General features: G+C 34.8%; 1 protein-coding gene across 1 annotated transcript; it reads right to left on the bottom strand.

Annotated features, from left to right (window-relative positions):
* Positions 1 to 5,673: 5,673 nt before the first annotated feature.
* Positions 5,674 to 10,602, bottom strand: LOC107446828 (toxin CSTX-20). Its single transcript, XM_016061631.4, has 4 exons — positions 10,445 to 10,602; positions 9,044 to 9,155; positions 6,777 to 6,895; positions 5,674 to 5,820 (listed from the first exon to the last, which is right to left on the bottom strand). Exons 1-4 carry the CDS (start codon positions 10,493 to 10,495, stop codon positions 5,770 to 5,772), a joined length of 333 nt encoding a protein of 110 aa, XP_015917117.2. The 5' UTR covers positions 10,496 to 10,602; the 3' UTR covers positions 5,674 to 5,769.
* Between the last annotated feature and the right edge of the window lie 2,480 nt (positions 10,603 to 13,082).

Genomic DNA, 13,082 nt, shown 5'->3' on the forward strand with positions numbered 1-13,082 from the left:
CTCTTAATGTACTGTAATCTAATGTTTTTACTTTATTTTGCAAGAATTTTTAAAATACAGAAGCACACCGGACGAAAAATTAGTCACCCTTAGAGAAATCATGAAAAACATCATTTAATAATGTTAATCACCTCTGGATTTGATAACTGCTAGGATTCGGTTAGAAAGTGAGTCCATAAGGTTTTGCAAGTACGTCGAATCCAGTCTCAGCCTCTCGCTGAGAATACGCAAATCCACCAAATTGAGACGATGCTGATTTCGGTGTTTTACCCGTTGTTGCTGTTGTTGTTAACAAGGATAAGCCACAACAATTGTTGTGGCTTATCCTCTAATGCCTGACGAAGTCAGACAAGGTCCATCAGACCGTTGACCCTAAGAAAATCGGGGACTAGAAGGGGAGGATAAGTATATGTCCTCTCTAGAAAGTCCCAAACAATTCAGGATGTGTTCGGGAGAAGTCTGTTCAGTTTGACATTTGGAGCAGACCTCGAAGATTCTCCTGCCCTCGAAAAATGAGAGACCCATTGTTGCAACATGTTCCACAAATTTTCAATGGGTTCAAGTCAGGTGATTTGCAGGCCATTCGAGATGTAATTGAGTGTCTGAGTGTTCATAAAACCAGTCACATATTTTTCTAGTTCTATGAACTTTGCTGTTGTCATCTTGAAAAATGGGGGTATCGGCAGCATACTCTTCATGAAGATGTAGACTGAAAGGCAACACCTGATCATCCGGAATGTTCAAATGAACATATTAGTGGCCACCTTAGTGAGAGGGCCCAATCCATAATAAGAAAACACCCCCAAAACATGACAGACTCACCTCCGGCTTGAATCTGAACTTGCACACAGTCAGGAGGAAACGTTTCATCTAGTCTTCAGTGCACTCGACGAAGTGCGTTATTTGAAAAAAGACGGAAACGTGATTTCTCAGACTATATTACATTCCGCCTGTCAGCAACTGTCTGTCAGCAACTGATGGGTGACTTCAAGCCCACTGAAGTCCCTCAGCTTTATGTGCCCGTATGAGCACTGGTCTCTTACGAGGTGTTCGACTCCAAATGCTCATTGCATGCAGCTCCCGTCGCAATGTTCCCTCACTTACAGGTCGGGATGGACCGTCATTCACTAATTGAAACAATTCAAACGAATTTGATTGCCAAGTCGTGAAACACGTCTCCGGTCCCTTTCATGCAAGTTATTTTTGAGACCACAATTCTGACGCCGTCTTTCGTGACCACGTGTATTACACCAGTGTTTGTAGATGCATTGAACAGTCAGCATTGAAACACCAACAAATCCAGTAACTTCATTCACCACTTCATAGGCAGTAGCGTTAACGTAGTTTTAATATATGTTAGAGGGGGGGGGGTTAACGGTTATCTCCTTCTGTTGTTGTTATTGTCGTCGGCCATTGAACAGATGGAGTATAATTCCTTTTGTTTTTACGTGACGTCATCGTCATCTATGGCCAAGAATTCGATCTACAGATTGCAATCTACAGATTGCAATTTTGATCTGTACCAGAGAATTATCAATCTCCAATGAAGTAATCCCAAGAGGTATAATTTGTTATGAGAAATAGGAGGATTTCGTGACCCAACAGATTTAACGTACATCAGTCATCATTTACAACAGAGGGAGCTTTCGGCCGGCTGGATTCGAATCCCGCTTTCAGGAACGTGAGTCTCTGCCAACCAGGATATCCTATATATACACTGGTGTGCAAAACTTAAGCAACATTTGTGATTCGGCCACAGCTCCCCAACAAAGTATAAGATAGCCATGAAATTGCAGTATAATATGCACGTAATTCAGTAGAAAGATAATTTGTATGCGAATTTTAGAAATAAAACGTCGTAGGTGATGTAAGTGTACGTAAGCCTTGTTGGTCGGCGCGCGCAGGTCAAAGCTGTGATAAAAGGATGAAGAGCACCGTAGTTAAAGACATTCGCTGCAAGTGCAAGTGATTTGTTTTGTGAAACATGTCTTCAAGAAATCATTTAGACTACTTTACTCGAGAAAGAATGATTGGGAAGCTTGAGGAGGTGCGTAGTGTGACCAGTGTCGCCGAAGAGTTCGGGATCAACAAAAGTGTTGTTTCTCGTGCTTGGAATGCCTTTAGAACTACTGGTACAGCTGTTCGGAAGGTTGGTGTTGGCCGTCCAAGGAAAACAACACCAAGAGAGGACCGTTACATTGTTCTTCAGGCGAAAAGAAACCGTTTTCAGTCAGCGAGCGCCATACCTCAGCAACTGTGTACACAGCCACAGGACGACAAGTATCAAGATTTACAGTGGCCAGACGCCTCCACAAAGGTGGCTTATTTGCTAGACGTCCTGAGCGCTGCATACCTTTAAGAGTTAGCCATCGGCGGCACCATTTACAGTGGTGCAGAGAACACGAAACCTGGACACCTCATCAATGGAGTCGCGTCCTCTTCACAGATGAGAGTCGTTTTAGTGCAACAAGCGATTCTCAACGTCAGTTGATCTGGAGAGAGGTTGGAGCTCGATTTCATCCCAATAACATCGCGGAAAGAGATCGTTACGGAGGTCCTGGAGTTGTCGTCTGGGGTGGCATTATGTTGAACGGGCGGACTGAGCTTCAGATCTTCGACCGAGGTTCTGTAACTGGAGACCGCTACTGCAATGAGGTAATCCTACCCCATGTGCGTCTGTTCCGAGAGGCCATTGGACCAGACTTCATTTTTATGGATGGCAATGCCCGGCCACACCGTACTGCTAATGCTCAGGAGCTACTGGTAAGTGAAGATATCACACGAATGGATTGGCCAGCTTATTCTCCAGATCTAAATCCCATAGAGCATGTGTGGGATGCACTAGGGAGACGTCTTGCGACAAGACAGTATTCTCCTGGTGACTCCCATCAGCTGAAAGATGCGTTAAAGGAGGAATGGAGACGTTTACCCCAAGAACTCCTGGATAATCTGGTGCTTAGCATGGAGAGACGATGCCAAGCAACAATTACAGTAAGGGGAGGGCATGTCCCATACTAGGGAACATCTGCCAGTTGTACTTACGCTTCTTCAGGCAATCATGTGTAACGCCACTATGTGTCAAATAAAGCCTTTTTTTGTTCCATACCCTACTTAAAGCTTTAAATTCATTTCTGCGCCATTATTCTTTCACCAACGTTTAAGTACAAAGTAATGTATATCATACTCAAATTTCATGTCAATCGGATGATTTTTTGTAGAGTTATGACAAAAAACGCATTTGTTGCTTAAGTTTTGCACACCAGTGTATATATATATATATATATATATATATATATATATATATATATATATATATATATATATATATATATATATATATATATATATTCTAAACGTTTAAATTACACAAAAAAATTAACTTTTTTATGTCCATATCCTACTTACAAGACAATAGTTCATCAATTAAGTAGTATATATATAATTTCGGAGGGAGTTTTATCCCCCTAACCTTCCCCAAAATAACGCCACTGACCATGGGCATGGTCAAATACAATTGCCTCTTCCTGCCACTCAGTCACATCCTTACACTTACCCGTATTTACACACAATTTCCGCTAAAAACAAAAATACCTTACTGATGGCTACTTGCCTTTCATCACGTTGAGGCAGTGCGCACGCAGTTGATCACGTACCTTTACCATTGCTTCATCTAAAGAAACCTAACGATTGTTCGGTGCTTGCTCACTAGGATGACTGATTTTTTTTTGTCCGTTGATCTTAGTATATTATATTTTTTGCTTGTTCGTATATTTTAGTGATTTTGAATATTTTATTCGGGAAATTCACTGTGTGCAATTTTTTATTAGTGTAGCAGTATCATATTCAAAACTTGCCATTCAATAACAACTACACTCAAATCCATATTTGGCGAGAAATGCAGTGTCTTGCTGGTGGCGTCTCAAGGAAAGCAATTTTTCATCGATAATAACATGCACATTTCTTATAAATTTCAATGCCATTTTCAACGATTTATCTATCTACGATATCTATACGAACAACGATATATGTTCGCCTAATAAGTGAGAATCGTCTTATGGATATCTGTCTGGTGTCACTGGAAGTAGCCACTATGATCCGTGGGGTTGCCTCATGGACGTCTGTCACATAGTCTCTCAAAATCCTGAGAAGATTCAATGGAAGCTGTCTGCTTGTAGACGTAATGACATGCGCAATTTGAATCGTCCATATTGATTATATTAGTCTTAACTGATCTAATTATAATTTTTTAAATGTAAAAATTAGTTTTTTATTTAGACGAAAAAAAGCATCCAAGTCTACGCTAATTACTGGCGTGTGGGCATTTCAACAGGATTTCAGCTTTCTTTCCCATTTACAATTACGCATTAATTTTTTCAAGTAATTGATATATGATCTAAATAACAAAAATTAAAAAAAATTAAATTCGTATTAATTACAATATTACAAATTCATGAAAGATTTGGTATGTATGGTAGTAAATGTTTGGCTTCCTCAAGTAAAAATATTCTAATTTAAATCGCCCACGACCATGCTAAATAATCTGCGATGATAATTTAAATAAGAAAATTCGGTACAAAATTAAGTTTTCCCTCTGTCTCGGAATAAACACAATTATTTTTTTACGGATTTCAAACCCTTAATAACCCGCCTCTAAAAATTTCAGTTATAAGTTCAATATAGTCAGGTTTGTATTAGATACTTGTGGCTGGGTGGCTCAGTTGGTTCGTCATCGGCGTTCTGAGCCCAAGTTTGCGGGTTCGATCCCCGGCCCAGACACCGGATTTTCGGGATGCGGAAAATCCTCAGCGGCCTCCTCAGCGACCATGTCGTATGATTATGCGGCATGTAAAAGATCCCTGGAGTGCCTTCTTGACTCTTGGCATTTCCGGCAAAATTAAAATTCCTATAGCACTTCAGCATCCAAATAGAGTCTCGGTGCTGCCATCTAGTGAGGCAGAAACTAGACGTCCAAATTAGCATGGCCAACGGTATCTCATCCATTGTGGTGGTCCTGAAAGAGTGGATACCACTTCTGGAGAACGCATTAGGTCTGCTCATCGGGAAGACTGATTGTGCAGCTCATAGGAAATAAAAAAAAAGTATTGCATACTTTGCTACTTAAAGTGTATCAAAAATTCGAACTATTATATTAAAAAATATTAATAACTAATATAACATTAATAAATAAAAAATTAAAAATAATATTAATAAATAATGTTAATAAAAAATAATAAATATAATATTGATATTAATATCTGCATAAATAAGCAGTTTTCACTTTGTTCACACCCAAAAATAAATAAGAAATTGAATTCTTTTTAAAGGAAATTGCTGAACTGTTTTGTTTATTTCCTGTTTTGTGAATGAAATTTACAAGTGTAATTAACATATGATGACTAACAAGCGGTCATCTTCACTTATTCAAAAAAGTTGTTAGCTCCACTCTCATGTTTGCACTAAGTTATCTTAATTTTAAAATCAATACACTCCAGTTTCTTCTTTTTTATCTATTGCTTAATACAGTGATATCACAAATCGGACAAGATATAAAAGCACTATATTCAATCACTTTTAGTCTCAGTATTTCAAAATAAACAGGCGGAGTTACATAATTTTCGATGATTTGTTTTTAAAGTTTTTAGATGTAAACTGAGTAGTAAATAAAAGAATACCATTTTTTAAAAAAAAGTTTATTAATGTTTTTATTGTTGCTTTAACATTTAACACTCATTGTTATGCTGATACGCTGATTTAGAGCAAAGACGTTTTTCATTCATCTGCTTTCTTTGCGTTGCACTTAGAGTTACGGATAACTTTCACCTGAAAAGGAAATATGGATTATTTCAGTTATAATAAAAGCTGAGTGCAACAAAACTAATGGTCACTTTTATAAAGAATGTTTGAATTTGCCGAATCAAGCAACTTTTGTCATGCAATTTAAGGTCGGAGAACAAATGTTAAACAATTAGAGTGCGTCTACTTGGCGAAACCATCCAGTTTGGTTGCTAATGTTGGACTAAAACTACACTAATAGATACTTGACGAAAATCGGGGATTCATGTTTAATGATGATCCGAAGACAACAGTGGCGCATGCGTACTGTATTCAATTTAGATAGGAGAGCAGAGGTTGAAAACAACCACCCGGTCTTTACCCCACGCTATGTAAGAAACCAAACAAAGTCGTTTTTTATTTGCTTTCTATGTTCATTCCATTGAAGAGCTTAGTGAATGAAGGTTTTAAGTGCCAAATAATTTTGTAAAAGGATGTAAATTAGGAATGAATATTAGAAAAAAAAAGTAAATTATGTTTAAAAGTTTGACAATAAGAACCAGATATTATGCTTTGTCTTCAGTTATTGCACACAAGCTTTAAAATGTCGATATCTATAATCCCTAACTTAGACAGTTTCCGTCCTAGCTTTCGCTTTCTTGGTGTTCTGCTAAGAGGCAAGCTTCCTAGGTAATTTGTTGATTTTTTTTTTTCAAATTAAATATCCTTGGAACTTTCTTCGACTCTGAAATCAATCAAATAATTTCATCCACTAAATTCTCCAAAATCAACCAATCGTTCTTCCCTCGAAGACTCTAAATTTTTTTCTCAAAAATATCCATTAAAGCTTTCTTCGACTAAGCTATATTTCTCATTTATACCAAATTAAGAACTAATCGGTCCAAGAGATTGATGCTGTTATTTTCTGTATCAAAAATCATTAGTTATTAATTAATATTTAATGATCTGGTTTTTCATCAAAATAAAAGAAAGAAACTCCATACCCCATCTTTTTCGTATTCTTCTTCGGGTACGCAGTCTAACCCTTCAACGCAAGGACACATAAATCGATAGACACCCTCATCGTCATGGTGAGTGTGCTCTTTTGTAAAGCAGAAATCCCCTAAAATATTATACGTGTTACATATTTAAATACATAAAAAGAGGAAACAACACGAGAATCTATGAAATTATTTAAGTGAATCAAAATATTTTTGCACACCAGCATTAAATTTATCCAAAAATAATTTCGTGTTAAATATAATCTTTGAAAATTATTTATTATTGTTTTTTAATATTTATTTTAATCACAATAAAAGAAAAAGTTTTTAATTATGAAATATACAAATTTTAACATCAGTACAAACTATGCAATTTTAAATATAAAAAAAACTTAAGTTTGAACAGAATTGATGAATTAATTCTTAAATAATGAAAACCTTTTTAAAATACACTGGGGAAATAAATTAAGAGAATTTGCATATTTTATCGAATTTCATGAAAAGAACTGAACTGAATGTAAGACCATTGCTTCTAAACAAAAATGCGAATCTTGTACATCAAATACGTAAGCGTACACGTGTGTGCAGGTTGAGCAAGTAGAGAAACATGCTTTATAAGAGCGCGTAAGTTAAGATGCATTTCGTTCGCTAGTACACCTTGGCGAATTTCTTAGTATTATTTTGAAGCAATAGGTTACATTCAGATTGCAACAGTAAAAATGCATAACCTCCAACGTTTAGATGATGGAATGAGGTGGCGAATGGTGGGGAGGCTAGAAGCAGGCCAATCTCAGGTCCTGATTTCTGGAGAGTTCATTTTAATGGCCAGCGTCGTGTGTAACTTATGGAAACTGTTCCAGGATACCGGATCCATCGAGAGAAAGCCTGGACAAGGTCGTCCAAGAGCCACGACGGGCAGAGAAGATCGCCATTTGTCCATTAAAGCGAGGCGTAACAGAGAGGCTACAGCTTCTCAGCTCTCTCGTGGCTTGCATGCCGCCACAGGAACCTGTGTATCAAGGGTGACTGTTTCCAAACTACTTCGTGAGAGAGGGTTGTTTGGAAGAAGACCTACTGTTTGCGTTCCGCTCATTTTTATGAACAGAATAGTCCATGAAGCATGGTGCAGAGAGCATAGAGATTGGAGTATGGATTAATGGGCGACCGTTTTCTTCACTGATGAGCCCCGGTTCAGCCTAAGCACCGATTCTCGACGTATTTTCATATGTAGAGAACCAGGGACCCGCTACCTACTCTCCAATGTCCGCGAAATAGACCATTATGGAGCAGTACGTTTAATGGTCTGGGCAGGCATCATGTTAGATGGTCGCACACCTCTCCTTGTCTTTGAAAGAGGCTCTGTAACTGGTGTGAGATGTAAGGATGAGGTTTTGGAGCTCTATGTCCGCTTTTTCAGGGATGCATTTTGCCCTTAAGCTCATTTTAATGGACGATAACGTGAGGCCACATAGAGCTCTTCAGGTCAACGAATTTCTAGAGAGTGAGGATATCTGAAGGATGGATTGGCCAGCCAAATCTCCAGACTTCAACCCTATAGAGCACGTCTGGGATGCTTTGAAGAGGGCAACTGCAATCCGCTACCACCTCCGAAAACCATCCAGAGAATGAAAATACCGTTGCTGAACGAGTCTGACCAATTGCCACAGGAAATGATAAACTGCCTTATTTCAAGTATGAAATCATGCTGCAAGGTCTGTATATATGTAAGAAGGGACCCTACCTCCTATTAACCCATTTTTATTTGTTTATTCTGCAACCGCTGTTTCAAACCTTCCGACTCCAACTGGTGCTACGCGCGATCATGCTCGTGTATTACAATTGTTGAATGGTTATTTGTTTTGTATTATATCAATGTATGTACATATCCAATTTCATTAAAATTGGTCCAGTAGTTCTTATTATCCAGTAGTTCTTAGTTCTTAGTAGCTCTTAGTAGTCATAGTATTATTACTCAAGAGCAAAACAACCTAAACGATCTTGTTTAAATTTCGGATTCTGTCAATTTCTCTTACTAACGAGTAATCTTAATAGCTGGAGAGAATAAACAAAATATTGAAACGCATCAGAATATTTTTGCACGGCACGCAATTATAAAACTAGTTATTCCAAACATAATGTCATAGGATTGCTTATTAATTGCTTTAAAAAAAATAATTGCCGTTTTAACATAATTTCAAATTTAAACTGTGTAATTTCAAATGAGTTCCGTTTTGAATTTCTTTCTATTATCTTGATATAGATATGCTTACCTTCCTGTCTTATTTTCCGACATCTGTTCGTAGTAAAGGCACTGAGATTGACACAGCATTCATCTTCGTCACAATCAGACGATGTGCTGCAGTTTTTGCCTAATTCAGCAACCTACAAGTTAAATAGGTTTCATATAAAAAAAAAATATATGTTTTAAAACATTGTGATCCCTACAGTCATACAGAGAAAAACTTAAAATGGATTGGGATTGCTATTTTTAGTGTAAAAAACAGGGATGCTAGGCAGAGGTGAAGATAAGTGTATAGTTCGTTCACCAGGAGTTGGCACTTGGCTTGGCTCAGCCTTCATCACATGATAACCGACGTTACTTTTTCGCTATTTTTGGGAGAAGGATGTGAACAATCCTGAACAGGGTTGCTTTTTGTCGATCGTATGACAAAAATATTTATTTCTCAATATTTATGTGCATTTTTTAACATTAAATATTTCATAAATTTGATTATATTTCTCTTTTTTGAGTGAATAGTTTATCCTTTTTGAGACATTTTGCTGCAATATATTTAATTTATATTTAAAACCTACAGTTTCGAAACAATCACATTTCATCGAATTATTCCAATAAATATGGTTATACTTTTTGAGATATATTTGCAAAGTTACACATTTCTTAGGTATATCTGAATGAGTTCAACACAAGTTTTTTTTATAAAAATAACTTTAATTAAAATTTTATTTTTATTTTTGATAAGCAGAGTTCCTGAACGTTATAAATATAAAATAAATGCTGTACAATGAGAAAAATATTTTTCTTAAAATAAGGTCAAATTTCAATATAAATGTCACGTTCTTAATGTCCCACCACAATCTCTAAATAAAATTGTGATGCATACATATCAAAATTATTTTTTTCCCTAGATCAGTATTACGATTACTTGTGTTTCGAGCTAAAATCTTTTAAAAAGTATTAACTATACAATGTAATAGGTCTAAATATATTTTTCAGTATTGATTTTTCACACAAAAACTCTAAACATTCTTACTTAAAGCATGATAAAAATAATAAATTCAGAATTAGACCTGAGCTTTTAGTTCAAAACATAGCTATCAGTTTATAAAATCTACATACGAATTTTCTAAGAATTCTATATTAAACTTTTTTTTTGTAGTTTGCGTTAACATAAAAAGATTGTCTTAAAATCAAAAATATATATATTTTTTTAAAATGCATTTAAAGTATGTAATTGGTATTCTGCTTCGTTTGTAAGCAAGCAAAGAAAAAAAAAACAGCTGCAACTTCGATTCTAATGATCGAAGAACATAAGTTTAAGAAGGTTCAGAAAGCTAAGAAATTTTTTTTTATTTTTAAAAAACGAAATTGCTGATTTTCACCTAGTCAGATACTTTAAATAAAATAATTCAGAAACAACATAGTCACTTACTGCTATACAAACAAGTCCCAAAAAAAGAATAAACGTAGATAGATGCTTCATGATCAATCTCTGATTTCTGTCAAATAAAAATCAAAAGTTCGATTTAAATTCTTATATATGCCTCGTGAGAAACTTACTTAATGCTGCGTGCCACAGCTGTTCCCAATCGCATCCTGATAGGAAATAATCTATGCAAGAGATTTGCTTTAGTCCTAATTTATTTTCATCAAAGCACGTTTATTATCAATTATTAAAATGTAACACATGAAGATATTCTAAATATTTCTTTTATTGTGTTTTATTCATAGGAAAGTTGCTTTAAAGAACATTGTAAAAAAATTTTGGTGTGTAGTTAAAACCATTTTTTTGGTATTGAGGTAAACTAAAATTTTCTACAGTGCTTGTAGTACCTTTTTTTTTTTTACTTACTTTTTCACTGTTATAGCTTTATTTATTCATCCATTCATTTTTTGCTGTTTGGAAACTGACAACGCATATTTTAATGCGCATTAGAATTATTTAATGACTTCATTTCTAAAGCATTCAGTTTAAGAAACAAGCTCATTTTTATTAATTCTTTCAAACACTTGTTATTTTGTATATTTTATATAATTTATTTCACGATAACTACAGTTCTGTACTAAAAAATGCATTTAGTTTATCTCAACACCAAATATGGGGTCAGCTATACATCAAAGGTTTTTACAGTGAACTAAAAGAATAAAAATAAAATAGCTACTTGAATTAAGTCCATCAATGGTAACGCAGCAATTTTCTACAATATTTTGTACATTAAAATTAAAGGACACGAATAAATAGGAAAAATGTTTTAAATATTTCCTTAAAGTGACCACTACCATACCTATTTTTATGTTCTTGTCATTTTAGTAGTAACTGACCAAATTTGTATTGATTTAGTTTCATTAAATCCCAAGTATCCGCACATAGCAACAACATAACATAGTTCCTCAAAATTTTAGGTTCATCTCAAAAAGTCGAAATTTTATAAACTTTATGAACGTTATGACAAAACATAGAGTAAAACTGAATGCGTGAATGATTCCAAGAAAAAAAAATATTTTTACAGCTGTTCATTATTCCCCAACCAGTAATTCACGAAAATTATATAAGAAGTTCCAAATTTTTTTATAACGTATATTCAATATCGCGAAACAATATTGTTCGATATTGTAAAAACGTTTTGGAACGTCGATCGATATCTCTCAGCATTTCGGATATCTCTAAATTTATATTTTAAATTTATTTTTTGGAATTATAACAATTTGACGTCATTTTTTGTCTTTTGAATGATTAATTTTGATTTAAGAACACAATAAAGTTTAAAATGAAAAGTTTTACAAACAGACTTTTAATGTGAAATCGGCTGGAATCTTACAATATCGCACACACAATGTCGATTTTCGCCAATATTGACAATGTTGGTCGATGTAGACTAAAGCTGTTACAATATCTCTGTGCTACTTGGGGTAGAGAAGCACAAAGTAAATATTGAAATATTTGTTATGCAAGTAAATGAAAAATTTACTTTTTTTTATATGCATAAAAATATTTGAAAAAAAGTTAAACAAAAATATTTAATACCACATAAACAGACATACTATAGTTCCTGCTCTACAATGAAGAACAATCATCAATCCTGAAACAGAATCATTCAGAAAGAAAAATTTAATTGATGATAACAATGGTTAAAAGTGGGTTTCCTTGATAGGACAGAAATTTAGATGAGATAATAAAAGACGGAGATAAAAACAGGTGCGGTGAGGTTGAGGTGTGAATCCCAGGAGTTGCAAGCTTTAAAGAAAATAGATTTCCAAGAATCTGGAAAGAATGTCACCATGTTTTTCCCTCTCTTTTGATAATTGCTGCTTTAAGAAGAAAATCACAAGTAAAAAAAATTTAAAAATCAATTCCTGCTTAGGTCAACAAAGATAAGTTTTATTCCAGTTACTTTTTATTAAATAATTAGAATTTTTTCTCCAATATAAAACTAAAATTAATTAATTAAATTTAATTAACGAATTAATATTTGAAAAAACTGTATTAACATCAAGTGTCATCCACTACAAGTATGAAAAAATGTATTTGAACTTGAGTGGATGAATAAAAAGTATTTTATTAACGTGTAGCGTATCTACCACTACAAAATTACAATTACAATTCACTAGTATATAAGACATGTTAACTCGACTCTATGTTGGGGTACCTTTTCATAGATGACGGTTGACATGGTCGATAACTACTCTCCCCACAAACGATTGAAAATTTGAACACGATATAAAAATATATTGGGAGAGCGTGAACTAATAATAGGAATTGAATAACTGTGTATGGAAGAAATCATTATTAAGCGCAATTAAAACTTTAAACGTAGCAATGGCAAGCCTTGATTTGACTCTCCGGGCCAAAAGTTCCCCCGCAGCGTTATAATTCAAACAAAACACAAATCTATTCAAAACTTTTTTCTTTTTACTTTAAAAAATCTATATCTCAATAATGCAATAATAGCGCACAGGAAATATACTTGGAAGACGAGTTATTTCGTCCACCGCGATAAAGGAGTGAATGTGAAAGAAAAGGTGATAAGGTGACTAGACCACAAGTGATAATAATGCATTACTAATTTAAA

The sequence above is a fragment of the Parasteatoda tepidariorum genome, chromosome 8, assembly GCF_982258835.1.
Source record: "Parasteatoda tepidariorum strain Cologne lab strain chromosome 8, Ptep-v5.0, whole genome shotgun sequence".
NCBI lineage: Eukaryota > Metazoa > Arthropoda > Arachnida > Araneae > Theridiidae > Parasteatoda > Parasteatoda tepidariorum.

Coding starts and splice junctions, on each gene's coding strand:
- LOC107446828 (XM_016061631.4), bottom strand. CDS start 10,495: ATGAAGCATCTATCTACGTTTATTCTTTTTTTGGGACTTGTTTGTATA. Junction 9,156..10,444: donor TGGGACTTGTTTGTATAGCA/GTAAGTGACTAT, acceptor TTTAACTTGTAG/GTTGCTGAATTAGGCAAAAA. Junction 6,896..9,043: donor TCGGAAAATAAGACAGGAAG/GTAAGCATATCT, acceptor ATAATATTTTAG/GGGATTTCTGCTTTACAAAA.